This window comes from Caretta caretta, chromosome 1, assembly GCF_965140235.1.
Source record: "Caretta caretta isolate rCarCar2 chromosome 1, rCarCar1.hap1, whole genome shotgun sequence".
In the NCBI taxonomy this organism is placed as follows: domain Eukaryota; kingdom Metazoa; phylum Chordata; order Testudines; family Cheloniidae; genus Caretta; species Caretta caretta.
The window spans coordinates 291761194-291780370 of record NC_134206.1 but is presented as its reverse complement, the minus strand read 5'-3'; the positions used below and the strand labels follow the sequence as shown (position 1 = coordinate 291780370).

Genomic DNA, 19177 nt, shown 5'->3' with positions numbered 1-19177 from the left:
TCTAAGGATGGAGATTCTGCCACCTCCCTAGGTAACCCATTCCAGTGCTTCACCAGCCTACTAGTGAAATAGTTTTTCCTAATATTCAACCTAGTCCTCCCCCACTGCAACTTGAGACCATTGCTTCTTGTTCTGTCATCTGCCACCACTGAGAACAGCCTAGCTCTAGCCTCTTTGGAACCCCCCTTCAGGTAGTTGAAGGCTGCTATCAAATCCCCCCTCACTCTTCTCTTCTGCAGACTAAATAACCCCAGTTCCCTCAGCCTCTCCTCGTAAGTCATGTGCCCCAGCCCATTAATCATTTTTGTTATCCTCTGCTGGACTCTCTCCAATTTGTCCACATCCCTTCTATAGTGGGGGGACTAAAACTGGACACAATACTCCAGGTGTGGCCTCACCAGTGCCGAATAGAGGGGAATAATCACTTCCCTCGATCTGCAGGCAATGCTCCTACTAATACAGCCCAATATGCCGTTGGCCTTCTTGGCAACAAAGGCACATTGCTGACTCATATCCAGCTTTTCATCCACTGTAATCCCCAGGTCCTTCCTAAGTGCAGGACTCTGCATTTGTCCTTGTTGAACCTCATCAGATTTCTTTTGGCCCAATCCTCCAATTTGTCTAGGTCACTCTGGACCCTATCCCTACCCTCCAGCATATCTACCTCTCCCCCCAGTTTAGTGTCATCTGCGAACTTGCTGAGGATGCAATTCATCCCATCATCCAGATCATTAATGAAGATGTTGAACAAAACCGGCCCCAGGACTGACCCCTGGGGCACTCCGCTTGATACCAGCTGCCAACTAGACATCAAGCTGTTGATCACTACCCGTTGAGCCCAACAGTCTAGCCAGCTTTCTATCTACTTTACAGTCCATTCGTCCAATCCATACTTCTTTAACTTGCTAGCAAGAATACTGTGGGAGACCGTATCAAAAGCTTTGCTAAAGTCAAGATATATCACATCCACCGCTTTCCCCATATCCAGAGAGCCAGCTATCTCATCATAGAAGGCAATCAGGTTGGTCAGGCATGACATGCCCTTGGTGAATCCATGTTGACTGTTCCTGATCACCTTCCTCTCCTCCAAGTGCTTCAAAATGGATTCCTTGAGGACCTGCTCCATGATTTTGCTGGGGACTGAAGTGAGGCTGACACAGGCATGCTATAGGGCCACCAGAAGTGGTCCGATGCTACTCCCCCTCACAGGCCCTGGAATAGATATTGTGCAGGAGAGTTGGGGGGGGAGTGGGCCTATAGGACATTGCAATATGGAGATTATGGGCTGTGACATAGCTTTCGGGAGATTGCCAGGGGATGTTTTGGACCTTTGAGCAGCCCAGAATCTAAGGATGCAGCACAAGAGCAGACCTATTATCTTCAATGTCAAAGTCATGTACATGCTTAAAACTCTGCTGTCCTTCCGATTGTTTTGTTTAGCTAGAGGCTCAGTCATTCTTAAACGCTGTAGGACCCTCTAAGCCCACTTCTCACCCCATCTTTTACTTCCTTGCTTTCAAGGGCCCAGTACCTTTCCCATACTCCAGCTTTGAGCAAGAGAAAGGACTGGCGCTTGTTTATGACCCAGAAAGCAAGAGCAAACACAACACAGTTATTGCTGGAACTGATGTAAACGCCACAGTTTATCAGTGATGAATAAAATACTTTAATACAAGCAAACAAAAAATGTTTACATAATGAAGTCACTAGACTCTAAGAACAGTTCACCTTTATTAAATTAGATATCTGACTTCATGAATTGATGTTTGACAATTCAGAGTCCTTGCCAGGTTAGTCAAAATGTTCACCTTTGTTTTCCTGTTTTAAGGAAAACCTCAGCTTTACCTGTGCAGCTCTTATGAAGCTGAACCTGGTGTTGCATTTCAATAAAGTGAACTTTAAAATCCTTGATGAAAGTATAAGACTGCAGGTTAGCTCTACCTATAATGGAAAATATGCATCTTTTTCTTTGTATAAGATACATGCAGCTATATTATACGAAGTTCATCTTTTCCTACAGTTGCTTTATGTTAATGATTATTCATGAGAACATTGTTTCAGAACACTGTATGCTTGTTACTGTTTCTGGTCATAGGTGTATTATTTGGTTCTCAAACTTTTTAACTTATTTTCACCCTAGAAAGTCAGTAGTTTAAAAACCTATTTTAAAATTAGATTTCTATAGACACTATGCTTTTTTAAATAATGTTGTTCACTAGTCATCTCACGTGGGCATCTGTAGTATTATTTGGATTAAATTCTGTTTTAATTTTTTAAAATGTGTTCTCTATTGTCCTCTTGCCGGTTGCTCAAATGATCACAACAATGGATTGCCAGACTTATTTCTCAGCAGATTTAGTTTCTTTCTTTCTATGACTAATTGACAGCCAATGCACTCTAGAATATGACCCAGTAATTACATTATGATTTGCTATTGTTCAGGAGAAAATATATGGTTAGTAAAGACAGTTCATTAAGCAAACAGTTAGAAACTGGCAGGAGTTCTGTTTGATTACATGGGCTGTGACACTTATTCCATCTGACCTTGGGAATCACTTGACCATCTAGCACTTCTGCCATAGAAAAATATGCTATGTTTGAACTGAGCTTTCCAAGATAAAAAGAAAAGGAGTACTTGTGGCACCTTAGAGACTAACCAATTTATTTGACCATGAGCTTTCGTGAGCTACAGCTCACTTCATCGGATGCATACCGTGGAAACTGCAGAAGACATTATATACACACAGAGACCATGAAACAATACCTCCTCCCACCCCACTGTCCTGCTGGTAATAGCTTATCTAAAGTGATCATCAAGATGGGCCATTTCCAGCACAAATCCAGGTTTTCTCACCCTCCGCCCTCCCCCCCCCCACACAAACTCACTCTCCTGCTGGTAATAGCCCATCCAAAGTGACCACTCTCTTCACAATGTGTATGATAATCAAGGTGGGCCATTTCCTGCACAAATCCAGGTTCTCTCACCCCCAGGTTGTAGATACTTAATAATGTATACCTTCAGATCAGCGGCACTGCTATGGTTACCCGCATGGCCCCACAGTATGCCAACATTTTTATGGCTGATTTAGAACAACGCTTCCTCAGCTCTTGTCCCCTAAAGCCCCTACTCTACTTGCGCTATATTGATGACATCTTCATCCTCTGGACCCATGGAAAAGAAGCCCTTGAGGAATTCCACCATGATTTCAACAATTTCCATCCCACCATCAACCTCAGCCTGGTCCAGTCCACACAAGAGATCCACTTCCTGGACACTACAGTGCTAATAAACAATGGTCACATAAACACCACCCTATACCAAGAAACCTACTGACCGCTATTCCTACCTACATGCCTCCAGCTTTCACCCTGACCACACCACACGATCCATCGTCTACAGCCAAGCTCTGCGATACAACCGCATTTGCTCCAACCCCTCAGACAGAGACAAACACCTACAAGATCTCTGTCAAGCTTTCTTACAACTACAATACCCACCTGCGGAAGTGAAGAAACAGATTGATAGAGCCAAAAGAGTTCCCAGAAGTCACCTACTACAGGACAGGCCTAACAAAGAAAATAACAGAACGCCACTAGCCGTCGCCTTCAGCCCCCAACTAAAACCCCTCCAACGCATTATTAAGGATCTACAACCTATCCTGAAGGATGACCCAACACTCTCACAAATCTTGGGAGACAGGCCAGTCCTTGCCTACAGACAGCCCCGCAACCTGAAGCAAATACTCACCAACAACCACATACCACACAACAGAACCACTAACCCAGGAACCTATCCTTGCAACAAAGCCTGTTGCCAACTGTGCCCAAATATCTATTCAGGGGACACCATCACAGGGCCTAATAACATCAGCCACACTATCAGAGGCTCGTTCACCTGCACATCCACCAATGTGATATATGCCATCATGTGCCAGCAATGCCCCTCTGCCATTTACATTGGTCAAACTGGACAGTTTCTACGTAAAAGAATAAATGGACACAAATCAGATGTCAAGAATTATAACATTCATAAACCAGTCGGAGAACACTTCAATCTCTCTGGTCACGCAATCAGAGACATGAAGGTCACTATCTTACAACAAAAAAACTTCAAATCCAGACTCCAGCGAGAAACTGCTGAATTGGAATTCATTTGCAAATTGGATACTACTAATTTAGGCTTAAATAGAGACTGGGAGTGGCTAAGTCATTATGCAAGGTAGCCTATTTCCCCTTGTTTTTTCCTACCCCCCACCCCCAGACGTTCTGGTTAAACTTGGATTTAAACTTGGAGAGTGGTCAGTTTGGATGAGCTATTACCAGCAGGAGAGTGAGTTTGTGGGGGGAGGGGGGGAGAAAACCTGGATTTGTGCTGGAAATGGCCCACCTTGATTACCATGCACATTGTAGGGAGAGTGGTCACTTTGGATGAGCTATTACCAGCAGGAGAGTGAGTTTGTGTGTGTATGTGGGGTGGGGGGGGGTGTCAGAAAACCTGGATTTGTGCTGGAAATGGCCCACTTTGATTACCATGCACATTGTAGGGAGAGTGGTCACTTTGGATGAGCTATTTCCAGCAGGAGAGTGAGTTTGTGTGTGTGGTTTTTGGAGGGGGTGAGAGAACCTGGATTTGTGCAGGAAATGGCCCACCTTGATTATCATACACATTGTGAAGAGAGTGGTCACTTTGGATGGGCTATTACCAGCAGGAGAGTGAGTTTGTGTGTGTGTGGGGGGGGAGGGAGGCGGAGGGTGAGAAAACCTGGATTTGTGCTGGAAATGGCCCAACTTGATGATCACTTTAGATAAGCTATTACCAGCAGGACAGTGGGGTGGGAGGAGGTATTGTTTCATGGTCTCTGTGTGTATATAATGTCTTCTGCAGTTTCCACGGTATGCATCCGATGAAGTGAGCTGTAGCTCACGAAAGCTCATGCTCAAATAAATTGGTTAGTCTCTAAGGTGCCACAAGTACTCCTTTTCTTTTTGCGAATACAGACTAACACGGCTGTTACTCTGAAACCTTTCCAAGATAGATATTCACCCCCTTTGCCTCTTTCCTTTGCCACTTATTGCAGCATTTATACAGCTCTATACATCTGTTTCACAAACACTAACTTCATTCTGCATCGCGCTTGTAAGTGTTGTGTAAATCTTTGCCACGTTCCTTGACTTCTAATGTCATTATGTTCAGATAACACTTCATTAATTCTGCACAAAACCAAACCTGCCTTCAGCAGAGTTATCAGTAAGCATATCTTCAATTGTGGATCTTTGTTTTCAGTATGCACTATTCCTTTTTGTGGTTAACTAATTGGTAAAGCTTCTCAGGATGGAGCAAGAAAAAAATCTGTGCCTGGTAGTCTGTGCAGGACCCAATCCAATGCCCAATCAGAAAATGAAAAGCCTACCTGGAGGAAGATATAGGTAAAATGAAATCCATTTGGAAGGGGGCAGAAGGACTTGGAGGAAAAGTGCACTTGTGGTGGGTGGGGGAGGAAGATCAAAGTGTTGGTGCAAATGTAACTCTCAGCGTGTGTTACACCTCCCCTTCTATGCCTGATCCACAGAGGATATGAGTCTGTTACAGCTCCAACCTACAGAGCCTGGCTGTTTAGGTCAAACTGTCGAGACTTGTGCTTTCTCAACTAAGGTGGTACACTGGTGACTGACTTGTGTAAGCCAACATGGCAGCCATCACAGAAGTGTGGAAGCTGGAAGGAAATGTCTAAGAGGGAGGTGATGGCTTTATCTTTATATTTTTTTATATTTTAAATAAGTCCCATAAATGTCAGTGGATATGGGCAATTCATCTGAATTCACATTCTCCATAGATTAGCTCTTCTAACACAGTTCTCAAATGACAATGCACTGTTGTGCACCAGAAGGAAAATCTTCACTTGCTGCTGGTATCTTAAGTGTAATATATACGGTCCACTTACTTACCCAGCCTAACTGATCCTTATAAAGATAAATTACTGTTCTGGTAAAGCAGAAGCCTCTACAATTTAGGTGAGTGGAATGTACATGCTTAAAGCAACCAGTGAGAATCTGGATTATTTTAACAATAATAAAAATGAACTCACTTATTATTTATTTATTTATTTATTATTATTATTATTATTATTATTATGGAGGCACTGATACTGTTGAGATAAATTTTTAAATATCAAACACTTCATAAATCTGATAAGATTTCAGATTGATAGACGTAATTGCAAATAATAGAAAATCCAATGTTACACCTGAATACAGACACTGAGGACACTGTCAAGATTAGTAAAATGACACTGACATACATCTAAACAGTTACTTTGCATTCAAGGACATCTCATAAGGAACTCAGATATATTCATATATATTCTCACCACCCCCTCTCCAACCAGTCTTTATTGCAGCAGGAAAAAAATACTTTGAGCCTTTTTTGGTATTATTCATATAGTGCCATGCATATGCCTGGTTCTTTGCAGACAAGTATAGTATATGGCAGTAGTGGGCTGCCCCTTCCCGCAGCTCCCATTAGCCGGGAACAGCGAACCCGGGCCACTGGGAGCTATGGGCGGCTGTGCAAAGGTAAACATACTGTCTGGAAGTCCGCCAGCGGATTACCCTGATGGGCTGCATGTAGCCCTCGGGCCGCAGGTTGCCCACCACTGGTGTATGGCCTCTGTGACAGAGAGATAGTGACTGATTTATAGTGCACAGGTGGATTGCTGCATGCTTGCAGAGCCCTTTTAACTTCAGGTTTCAGAGTAGCAGCCGTGTTAGTCTGTATCTGCAAAAAGAAAAGGAGGACTTGTGGCACCTTAGAGACTAACAAATTAATTTGAGCATAAGCTTTCATGAGCTACAGCTGTAGCTCACGAAAGCTATGCTCAAATTAATTTGTTAGTCTCTAAGGTGCCACAAGTCCTCCTTTTAACTTCAGTGAGTCTCAGTGCAGTCTACCTGCATCATATCAGGTACAGGTTTGGAGCCTAAGTAAAGCAACCAAACCATGCTATCTCCCTGATGTCATGGGGAGCCCCATGCATGCACTGTGCTGCTGGATAAAATTTTCAAAAGCCCCTTAGGATACTAAGAGACTGTCCCATTGACTCAAGCCCACTTTTAATGGGATTTTGACTAAGTGACTTATACATTTTACTGGCTGTGTTTATGCTCTTGTTGATGTCCATTGGGAGTTTTCCGTCAACTTCAGTTGGTGCAGGGAGTAGGTCCACTATCAGTATCTTCTCAGGCCTCTTGGGTTGGGGACAGTCTGGGCAAATCAGATAACACAGTGACCATTTATCCAGAGCAATTATTGTAATTCTTCCTCTCCCCACTCACTCGACAATCAGTTTATAATTCTCTTGCATACAATGAAACTTGAAATTCCCAGCTTGATTGCCATCCCTTCATCCGCTCCTTTAGGTCTGTCCTTAAATACCACTCCTTCCAAAGGCCCGTATCTCCTAATCATCCCTTTAAAGAGAGAACTTTTAAAAACAACTAAACAAAAGTTGTAGACCCAGCAAGACAGTTACTAATTCTTATGCCTAATTGCTTTGTTGGTTGTGGGTTTCCTGATCTCTATTCTTTAGGTGCATCTTGCTTTAAGACTAGTCTAGCCTGGAGTAGAATACTCTAGGGCTAGTCAGTAATGGGGAAAGAAGCCACCAATGTGCGTGGATGGACAGTTTGTTCGTGCAAAGATCCCAAAACTCTAAGTTAATTGACATTTATATTGTGCCAATAGCATGCCAGACACTTTAAAGATGTGTGAAGACAGACACCCTACCCCCATCTGAGCGTTGATGTATGCACAGACTTGCCCCAAAATAGCTAAATCAGTTTTAATTCACACCTTTTGTTACCACAGTGTCAGTCTGGGGGTGGACATTCTTCTTGGGCAATAACAGTGTTTGATTTTGCTTAAATTGGAAAATTGCTTTAAACTAAATTGATGTAAAATGGACAAGCTACATAAGAACGGCCATACTGCCTCAGACCAATGGCCTATCTTGCCCAATATGCTGGCTTTAGACAGGTTTCAGAGTAGCAGCTGTGTAAGTCTGTATCCGCAAAAAGAACAGTGGTCAATGCCAGATGCTTCAAAGGGAATAAACAGAACCGGGCAATAATCGAGGGAGTCATCCCATCATCTAGTCCCACAGCATCTGGTAGTCAGAGGCTTTGGGTTTGCAGTTTTGTTGTAACCCTGTTGGTCCCTGGCTATTAGAGAGACAGAAACACAAGCCACTTCTGTTTCCCAAGAAGAGTATATGTACACCTAGACTTCGCCCGAAATAACAAGAAGTGGGAGTTAAAATGGTTTTTGATGCCCTGGTGCTAGTTTGAGAGCAGAGCAGCTCTTAGACAGGGGCAGGGTCTCTGTCTTCGCTTTTCCTGCTCAAGTGCCTGGCTGGCAGCTTATTGGCACAGCGTAAGTAATCAACGCTCTGAAGTTGTGGGGTTTTGAGCCATCAAACTGGCCCTCCCACTGCGCTGGCTTCTTCCTTCCTCGTTACCGCTCCCACTCTCACCCCGGGCGGCCAGGTGTCCATAACAAAGGCTTGCGCGGGCGCTGGATGTGGAGTTCGTCGCAGAGAAACGAACTGCCCAGGGCAGGCTCTGCAGGAGACGGTGCCTCCGCCTAGCTCACCTGCTGTTCGGGGACTAAAGTCCATCCCAGCCCAAGGTGAGCCGGAAGAGGCGCCGGGGGGGTTCCGGGCTGTTTGCATTGCACCACCCGCCCCCTCCTGCGAGGCGGGGGCGCTGCCGGCCGCCAGGCCAGTCCCTGCTGCCGGGGGAGGAGGCAGGGGCGAGGGCGGCGCCGTAGCCGGAGCTCCCCTTTGGGCTGCGCTGCCCCGTGTGAACTTGTGCTGCAGGGAGGCTGGGCAGGCGGGTGCCGGCTGCGGCAGCCGCATCAGCTGTTGCGCCCGCGTCCCGGAGGCCTCGGGAGGGAGAGCAGCGGGCCCCCATGCGGCGGCAGGGAAGGGGGTCTCCGCCTGCGGGCCCCTGCCACAGCAGCGGCGGCCGCTGACGCTGCCCTGGGCTAGCAGCATGAGCAGCGGCTACAGCAGCCTGGAGGAGGAGGAGTCCGAGGAGTTCTTCACCGCCCGCACCTCCTTCTTCGGGAGGCCCCCGGCCAAAGCCAGGCCCGATCTGCAAGTGAGTGCAACGTCCCCGGGCCGGGGCAGCCCCGGCCGCTCCCCCCGGCGGGCGGGCAGCGTGTGCTGCCGGGCTGGCCCAGATCCTCGGGCTGTGCCCTGGCTCGCCCGGCTGCCGCCCGCCTCCAGCCAGCCGCTCGCCAGGCACTGATCCCACCCGGCTGCCTGATTTCAGGCCTCCACGTGTCCCGGGCCCGGCTGTGAGGCAGCCGCAGAAGTTGCCGATGTCTTTTCCACCCCAGCGGAGCTCCTTCCCCCTGTGGGGACAGGGAATATTTGCCCTCGGTCCTCACTGGGACCCCCCTGATTTAGAAAATGCTCTGTAGGGGAGCTGTGGAATAAGCTCCTCCGTGTAAAGGCTGGGATAGTGCATGCACAGCCTGATCCGCATCGCCCAGGTCAGGGCCAGGGTCCGACCCCGCTGTCCGGTCCTGCCGTGTTAGTAACTGTTGCATGGATGCAGTGGAACAGCCACTAAACCTGAATAGGTTTCAGAGTAGCAGCCATGTTAGTCTGTATTCGCAAAAAGAAAAGGAGGACTCGTGGCACCTTAGAGACTAACAAATTTATTTGAGCATGAGCTTTCGTGAGCTACAGCTGACTGCATCCGATGAAGTGAGCTGTAGCTCACAAAAGCTTATGCTCAAATAAATCTGAATAGGCGTTAACCCAGCTCCAGGATTGCCTGGTAGCCGACAAGAGTGGGTGACATATTCCAGGCACGGAGATCAGGAGCATCTGTCTCCTTATTCCGCTTTAGGTGGTAATGAGCCATCCTCTCTCTCGAGGTAACACTGATACCTCCTCTGCACCCTTCCAAACCCAACCCCTTCCCTCCCAGTAAACCCTCTACCCCTCTGGATTAAGATGGATATAAAATACTGAAATAAAGGTTTTCAAATATTCTGTTACAGATAAGCCATGATCAGTAATTTAAAACAGTATGCACATTCTGTTTAGTGACTTGGGATCTCAACGGTTAATTTATTAAATGTGTTGCAGTTCTCTTTTTAATCTGATCTGTTAGACTAAGGTGTGACTTGACAACTTGTTTTCTTTAGTGTTAGCGCTGGAGGCATGTTCTATAAATGGCAGTATGGCAGATTTTTCTTCTGTATATTGACTTGAAATGAAATAAAAATAGATTTTGTTTACTGACTTCAATGCTTTAGATGTCCCAAAGTGCATTACAGACACTTCAGATACTGATGCTGGGATAGCAATGTGGCATCATTAAGTACTCTGCAATAATTCACACAGCCTGGATATGAAATAATGCTTACTGAGAGAGGATTTGGCCAACATTCCCTTACTCCACTTGGGGAAATGTCTTGGAATCTTTAATATCCAATACATGTAGGGAAAGGACACAAGTTTTAATAGTGCTGCAGTCCCTAATAGTGCTCAACAAGTATAACGCTGGATATGTTTGTTAAAACTAAAAGAAAAGGAGTACTTGTGGCACCTTAGAGACTAACCAATTTATTTGAGCATGAGCTTTCGTTAGTCTCTAAGGTGCCACAAGTACTCCTTTTCTTTTTGCGAATACAGACTAACACAGCTGTTACTCTGAAATTTGTTAAAACTGGGACTTGAGCTCTCTGGTCTGGTTTAGAAGTAAGAGTGCTACCGAGAGGCAGCACACTGACACTAGATTAATAATTAATTTAATTTAACAAATATTTTGATTAGGAGTTTAAATTTTTTTTTTTGGATACTTTTGTGTTTTACTTTTTGTGACAGGCAACCAGATACCAGGCTAATGGACAATCTTATACAAACTTAGATAAACTCAAAATTCTTCAGTGTGAAAACAAAGTTATGGAGCCTGGGTGTTGAGATAAAAATCACAATTTCCTGGTAGTGAGTAATCATGCTCTCAGTTTTCTGTTTCCAGCTTTCCTTTTAGTTGTAGTGTGGCTCTGTACTTTTATTTGTTTTGAGCCCGGCAAGCATGAGTTGAATTGAGGTAAGGACCATTTCAGCCTTTTGACAAGGAGAGAGGGATATGAGAAATGTAACATGTCTTGTTCAGTAATACAAGATAAACTCAGAACTGAAACAGATTCGTATTTTTTTTTAAACTCTCCTAAAGGGTCAGTACTGGCGTATTATCAAATAGATATTTCATTAACTAGGTGTACCCTAGTCTTATGAGTTCAAAATACTGCAAGTTTGGAGGTTTGAAAATGAAGCAGCAGCAACCCACCTCTACCAGTACCAGGATTCAATTAAAAAATGTTCAATAGATGCAGTGTCCCACAAAAGATGCAAAATAGGGGTCCAGCATTCCATAGTAAACTTTGTTCCTCTTTTTTTGATTGTCTTTAATCAGGGGATTCAGCCCTCCCTCATTAGTCTTTCTGCTTCCGGAAGCCTGAGTTGGCTTTTCTAGAGATGCAGAAAGAAAAGGAGTACTCGTGGCACCTTAGAGACTAACAAAGAGATGGTTCTTCTTGTCTTTGGAAACTGATGAGCCATTGTTTCTTTGTGTGTCTTTTCTTAGTGGAGCTCTGCTTCCATCCCCCCCTCCCCCTTTTCTTTTTTTTTTTTTAAATGTTCCCTTTTAAGCCTGGGCTACACCCACTACAGAGTTAGGTTGACGTAAGGCAGCTTACATCGACGTAACTCTGTAGGTGTCTACACTAAAATATAGCTCCCACCAATGTAATTCACCCACTGCACCAACTTAATAACTCTAGCTCCACGAGAGTTAGGTCAAAGTAGTTAAGTCGATGCAGTCTGAATGTAGATACTGCATTGCTTATATCAAATGTTGTGGCTTTTCCAAAGCCATCCCACAATGCCCCACACTGACAATTAAATCAGTGGAGGCACTCCTGGTGCGGGCATGCACCATCGACACGAGGAGCAGAGTGTGGACATGCAAAAGTGGTTTAATTACTGCGTTGGCTGTATGTTGATATAATTTAGGTCAACTTAATTTTGTAGTGTAGTTTTGGCTTTTGTTTTTATTCCTTTTCACTTTCTTACTACTCCTTCTTACCACTGTTCATCTTCCTCTCCTGTGTTGTTAGCAGTTGTAGGCCTTGTGCCTGCAAGCTATGTCCAGGCAAAACTCTGCTCATATGAGTCTTCCCATTGAAGACTATTCACGTGAGTAAGGCTAGACAGTGTTTGCCCTTGTGTCTAACATTAAAGCTCTTACCAGCAATAAATGTTTCACCTAGTAGCACTTCTAGTGTCTAATCCAGAAATGATGCTTGATAGTGAAACAACACGTTGTCACAGAATACAAACAGTGAGACTTTGATATTGGGCAGCCTGAAATAGAATTCAGCTATATCCGTGACTCTGCAGTCCCAGAAATACTCAGCTAAATATTTCTACTCACAAAGCTTATGCTTATTATCAATTGCATTGGTCCTCCTTTTTTGTTTAACCGAACATAGATTTCAATGGTCATGTGACTACTGAAAGATTCTTTTCCCTGGAAGGGAAGTTGTCATAATAAGGCTCTTTGTGTATATATGAGGGTGTTACTTTGGTTTGGGTTTGAGGCTTAGTCAAAAAGGCATGGTAAATCCCCTGATAGCTAGCGGGCAGCTACAAGTTGCTGTTCCTGTGTCTCTTTTCAAATGCACAGACTGTAATTTTGCAGTTCTTTCTCCCCCCACCCCCGCATAAGACTAACCAGTGGTACTCATATTTAAATGTAACCAATTTAAATGCTCCATCTTAACTTTGTTTTACACCTCTCTGTACACACCCACCCAAAAGAAAGAGTGAAAACTTTTAGCTTACAGCTTTGCATGCAGAGAGACATATTGTACTGGCTTGCAGGCTTCTTTTGTCTAACTGTCTAAAGAAATCAGCACTCACGTTGGATCTTTAGGTCATGTTTAAGTTGCTAAGGGGGCAGGGAGAAAGGAATTGGAAGCAAAGATCAGTTAATCTGTATAATTAGTGGACTATTGAATTTTTGTCCTGCAGTTAATAGGCTGCCCACCATAACAACAGGAATTAAGTTGCATAACAAGAGGAATTAAATGAAACCACTTCTGGGATAGAAGTTTAAAAATCTCATAATGGCCCCTCTTTATATCTTTATAAAGTGCAATGTCTTCAGTGGAGTTCTTTAAAAACAACGTAACAGGTTATTATGTCTCCTTTTTTTTTTTTCCTTTTCCCACCTTAAAAAAAATCTAAATGGAACTACTGAAATTGAAATAATGTGAGATGAAACCCTATTTGTTGCATCACATTGCTGTCGCTGAGTTTGAGCACTGTCTCTTCAGGGCAGGGATCTTGTCTTCATAGCTGTCTGTCAAGTGTCTATTGTGCTGTTGGTACTCTATAAATAAGAAGCATTTTCCCTTTCATGTAGTACAGATTGGAGGTGGTAGATCCCAACTTGAATGCCATGTCCATGTCATTATTCACATGTTTGGCTTTTTTTCCTTCCCAAAACTAAAGCTTTAATGCTTTTCTTTTAGAATAAATACTTTTTCCAAATTCCGTCAGCCTACCATTGTAAAACTGCATGCTGGAAGAACACACAGTTTTGATATAAAGTCAAATGAAATCACTACTAAGCTTCCAAGGAGTCGTTATGCAAACATAGTAGTTTTTACAGGATTTCTAAGTAAATTAAAGTATTTAATAGTGAAACTAATTATCTCAATTTTTCAAATTAAATCAGTCATCTTATCAAAAGGGAAATTAAGCTGGGAAGAAAATATGTTTTCATGGTTAGGGTAGGTACTCAAAATGCAGCTTGCTTTGTGCCACATTGTGGCCCATGGAAGGGGATATTACGGTACTTTTTTCTGTACTTTCTCATATCGTCTGTGGTGCCAGTAACACAGAGACAGAAGGAACTGTGGAGGGACTAGACTACATAAATATCGAGGAGGGCCTGGACTACTGTAGCTCCTTGTATCACTGTTATTTGTTTTCTAGATGAAATGGGAAGAACTGTAGAAAGTTGGGTTCAGCCATTGAGACTATTAGTATGTGAAGTTATTCAGGTGTCAGAGTAACAGCCGTGTTAGTCTGTATTCGCAAAAAGAAAAGGAGTACTTGTGGCACCTTAGAGACTAACCAATTTATTTGAGCATGAGCTTTCGTGAGCTACAGCTCACTTCATCCGATTAAGTGAGCTGTAGCTCACGAAAGCTCATGCTCAAATAAATTGGTTAGTCTCTAAGGTGCCACAAGTACTCCTTTTCTTTATTCAGGTGTGTAAGTCTCCGCAATATCAGGTCTTGTAACTTTATATGATCTAGTCTGTGTGGGTCTTCCATTCCCTGTGCAATGTGTCTCAGACTTTTGAAAGTTGAGCCCCTTCTTCAGGAAACCACAATCATGTCTGCAAACCTATCAGGTGGTGTTAGAGGCCTACAGATCTTCATTTATATATCTTTCTATGCCTTCCCAGCTAGTCCTGTGCATTCCCCCATTTTGGGAAATGCTGATGTAGCTCTTCATTAGACTTCCTTGCTTTTCTTCCAGGCTTTGATAACTGGGGAAATAGTTAAGTGTTGGTATTTAAAGTATCCTCACTGGAATCCAATTTAGCACTACATTGAAATGCCTGGGACAGTTCATATCTCCGAGCTATTGTTTCAGGCTTTCTCTATACTAATGCAGACAGCCATGCATTTGGTTACAACTTGCTTGACATTTTGAAGGTTTTCTCATTGCACTTTTCACCCACTTCATAGGGCCTCGTGAAGTGTGCACGTGGGTGTTTTCCATTTCTTTCCGTCAGTCTTAGATATTCCTCCCCCGCGAATCCTCATTCCCTACATCCTGTCTTAGTCTTTCTTGTCCCACTTCTCCATTCTAGATCTTGGTTCCCTCCCTCCCTTTTCCTCTTACAGGTACAGGGCCTTCATGGCCTCTCTTGCCCTTCCCAAGAGTCAAATTGTGGTTTCTTCCTCTGCATTGTCTACATTATGAATCTGATGCTGGCTTTATACTTTAATGTCCACAATTAGTCTGAATTTCACATCAGTTGGCCATTGTGACCCTTTCTACAGAATCCCATGGAGTTTCCTCTCAGTAACATTCAGTGGAGAAAACATCTCCCCTGATAAGAACAAATGAGGATTCTATTTTTAGATTTTCTTTTTACCCAGAAAGGTTAGACTTTTTTGACAAGCAGTCATGAAGTTTATTAAAAGTAAAACTAAAAATATCCAGTAATGTGGCTTATTCTCTTTATAATTCCTTTGGCAGTCAGTGGATATTATGCTATAAACATTCTTTCTTACAGCTAAAAAAACTGAAAGTCAAGAGAGACCTTTTAACTCTGTAGTGATGAACATAGTACAAAACCCAGGAGAAAAATCAGTTGCTGTCCATACTGCTCTTGTTTTAGCCAAGAGGAGACCGTGCGCTCCATCCACATACTTTCTCTCCATACCCATGCTGGGAAAGGAGATGCTAAAAGGTCTGAGAGCTTTTTTTATGCATATAGGTGAAAATTGACTCTGACTGCCAACATCACTAATGGAGCAAACCTTTTTGAGGTTCATGTTTGTATCTCTTGTTTGTATCTTTTTTTTGTTACTGTCATTGGGCAGACTGGTGTGGAGTTTAGGTGCATGTTGCTTGCCTTAGACAGAGCCACCAGCAAAACCAGCAGGTGCTTGGGGCAGCACATTTCTAGGGGCGGCGTTCTGGTGCCGGCCCTGCCGCCCCTAGAAATGTGCCCCAGCTCGCCTCCGCCCACTCCCCTGAGCGAGCCACCGCTGCTCTGCTTCTCCCCCCGCCCCCCTCCCCGGCTTGTTGCGCGCGAAACAGGTGTTCCGCACGGCAAGCCTGGGAGGGAGGGAGGAGAAGTGGAGCGGCAGCGTGCTCGGGGGAGGCGGAGGTGAGCTGGGGATGGGAGCAGTTCCTCTACCCCCCCCCATTACTTCCTGCAGGGCCCTTCCCCCTCGCTCACCTCTGCTCTGCCTGCTCCCCTGAACGCGCTGCCTCTCCCTCGCCTGAGAGGGAGGGGGAGAAGCGGAGCGGCGGCGTGTTCAGGGGAGCAGGTGGAGCGGAGGTGAGCTAGGGTGGCAGGTTGTGTGGGGGAGCCGCAGGAAGGAATGTGGGGGAGGCAATGCGGCATGCCCGGGGGAGGAGGTGGGGCTGGGGATTTGGGGAAGGAGTTGGGAAGGGGCGGAGTTGGGGAGGAGCCAGGGGCGGGGGGGCACGAAAAAAAGCAGGGGCAGCCAAAAATTTTTTTGCTTGTGGCTGCAAAAATCCTAGAGCCGGCCCTGGCCTTAGAGCAAGGTTGATGTGCTTTTAGCATTAAATCTTTACCCACCCATGCATTTGTAACAATCTCAGAAGCTCACAGAGTACTTTTCGATCAAAATGTCTTAACATGTACATTAGGTGTCTCTTTTTGTACATAGCAGAATTATTGCAAGTGGCTTACTATAAGCTGAGCATGATCACAGTTGGGGTCTGATATTCATGGGATTGTATTTTTGGGGCTTATCTCATGTCAGTACCTGAATTCCAGAAATGAGGTAGAAGTTCCTAACTTGTGTCCTAAATATTTTGCTTGCTGGTAGGAGATGAGTGTAATGTCCCTAAGGTGGTTTGAGTTACTGGAACATCTAACCTGTGCTGTTACACTCGGCAAATCAAATTAAAGGTGTCCTAGCTTACGTGCAGTGACATTGTAGATAGAAGAACAGGGCACGGAGAAAGGATAGCGTGCAAACGGGGTGACTAAAATGTTATCCCTTTACTTTGTTTTCCTTCTACCATATCAATACACGTAGGCCCTTCTCCTGAAATCTGATCTGTTTGAGCAAACCCTTGCAGAGCCTCACTCGTGTGCTATAGGATTTGTTAGAAATTTCAGGCTGGTGATAGTCATGTACGCCAAACATGCACTGACACGTCTTGTTCAATTACAGAAGACCTTTGATTTAATAGATCTAAGTGTTGAAGTACAGTAACTAGACTCGTTGTGCTGAAGAGTTCATAAGTCGTCAGAAGTGTACAGTATATCTCTATGGTTAGACATATAGATTTCAGTATTCCACTATAATTTTGCCAGGTGGTAACATATGGTTAAGGTTCAGAAATGTCCTCTAGACTTCGTTTTCTAGTCTAAAAGACTCCAAGTGTCCAGCCATCAGTAGGAGTGTTGGGTGTGTCCCTCTGAGTACACCTATTGTAGACGGAATGAGTAGGCCACAGGGGCATCTGAATTAGTGAAAACAAAGTAAATAGTAACCACTAATAACTGCTTAATGGGGAAGAGGGGAACCCTGTCCTCCTAATCTTCTTTTCTGCTGTACACCTCTCTGTATAAACAGTATCAGGGCAGCCAGAGGTAGGAAGAGATGCAGATGCTCACTGATGGCTGGAGTTTGACACACACACAGATGCAGAGAGACACAGAGATGCACACAATATTCTGTGTGTGTGTGTGTGTGTATGAGAAAAGGAAAGTTGAAACGGATACTACTTGGAGAAGTATCTTGTCACAATGTGCAAAAACCATTAACGCCGGTATGGATTAACAGTTCTGGGTAAACCTATTAGAAGAAGATTTGAAGTGAGGCAATAGATGTGTAATGCAGCACAGACTCGTAGCAATATCCTTAGGAGCAAATCTAAGCAATTTAAGTGTCATAAAGGTATAATTGAGGTGGACAAATCCCCTTGCCTTACATCCAAGAATCTGGACTAAATTCTACTTTCATATATAGAAAAGTAAATCTGGAATGACATCCGTGGGATTGCATAGGGTGTAAGTAAGGGCAGAATTTGTCCCTCATTTTATATGCTCAATTTCTATTTGAGGGTAAAAATGGTAGAATTTGTGCAGCAAATTTGAAATAAGAACATTTGCAGAGCAATATCCATGTAGCTATAATTTTCCTCCTTTAAGGCTCCAGTTCAGCAAAGAGCATAAGCCCTTGCTTAAGTCCAGTTGACTTGAATGGAACTATAAGCACACGCTTCAAGTTAAGCATGTACTTCACTCAGGCCTAAATTCAGCAAAGCACTGTTCTGTTGCTGTTGTAGTTAGTGCAACGTTGTCAAGAGGCATACATACATATAGATGCACACACAAATTTCCTACCACATGGTAGGTTTTAGTTGCTTTGGGACAAGTGACATCGCATGTGTTTTCTTTTTTTCCCCCTGGGAAGAGTCGAGAATTGCTTTTCTGTAAGGCTAACAAAATGCAGCAGACGGTTTTGAAGAGTGTCCTGTACAACCTTGTATTTGGATAAGTTAAACAGTCATGTGCTTTTTGTAGCAAACCTCACATAGTGTGCAGGAGAGGAATCCGGGAGCCTGCATATAAACAGTTTGCTGCAGTCAGAGTAAAAGCAATAAGAGTTCCTCCATGTCCATTTCAGAAGAAATGGCAAGTGTAAAATATCCCCACCCATGTGGGAGTATTTTACAGTTACCGTGTGTGGGGGGGAGGGGTTGTTTTTGTTTTTTAAATCAAGGTCATTGCCCTTTGCTTCAAGGTTGCACTTACAATAGGGTTGATGTACTTACGGTGTGTTAGCATGTTATCTGTTTCATATTTATTGGGGTTTTATTAACAGACATTGTTAGGCTTGGTGTAGTTTGATCAAAATTTTCTGAAAAAGTAATTTGGCCATTTTTAACTTAAAGTTGGGGAGAGGGGAAGTCTGAGGATTTCAAAGACTGGTCTTGCTCTCTTTCCCCCTGTTTCCTAGACAGCTTTGAAAATTCCACTCTGTGTAACTGTTGAAAATGACATTTGGTAACACATTAGCCTTTCTTAAAATGAAATAATTCCTCTTCAAAAAGGTGTATAACAATAAAAGTAAATGTTCTAAAACCAATTGGATGTATGTTTTTATATGAGGTACAGAGCATGTGTAATAACTGCTTTTCCATCATGTTTTTCTGTGAGTTTTTTTTGTTTGTTTTTGTTTTGTTTTTTGGTCCTCCTCATTAGTTACTAAGTTTTAAGTAGTGCTGGCTGAAAATTTTCCACTGAAACTCTTTCCCAACAGGAAATTAGGCTTTCACCAAATGAAACTTCTCAAAAAAAATTC

General features: G+C 43.8%; 1 protein-coding gene across 4 annotated transcripts in view; it reads left to right on the top strand.

The window, feature by feature from the left end:
* The window catches only part of RASSF3 (Ras association domain family member 3), a 171467-nt gene that overhangs the window by 83745 nt on the left and 68545 nt on the right, over nucleotides 1–19177 (top strand). The window contains exon 1 of one of the 4 annotated variants that reach the window (XM_075124381.1): nucleotides 8665–8683. The exons of 2 other annotated variants lie outside the window; for them this stretch is intronic. Coding sequence is in view for 1 of the 2 variants with exons in the window: in XM_048835913.2 (XP_048691870.1) it covers nucleotides 9049–9156 (108 nt within the window). In the remaining variant the exon portion in view is untranslated. Of the gene's footprint in view, nucleotides 1–8664; nucleotides 8684–8793; nucleotides 9157–19177 lie in introns of those variants that run through there. One more of the 4 variants, XM_048835913.2, reaches the window with a different exon arrangement.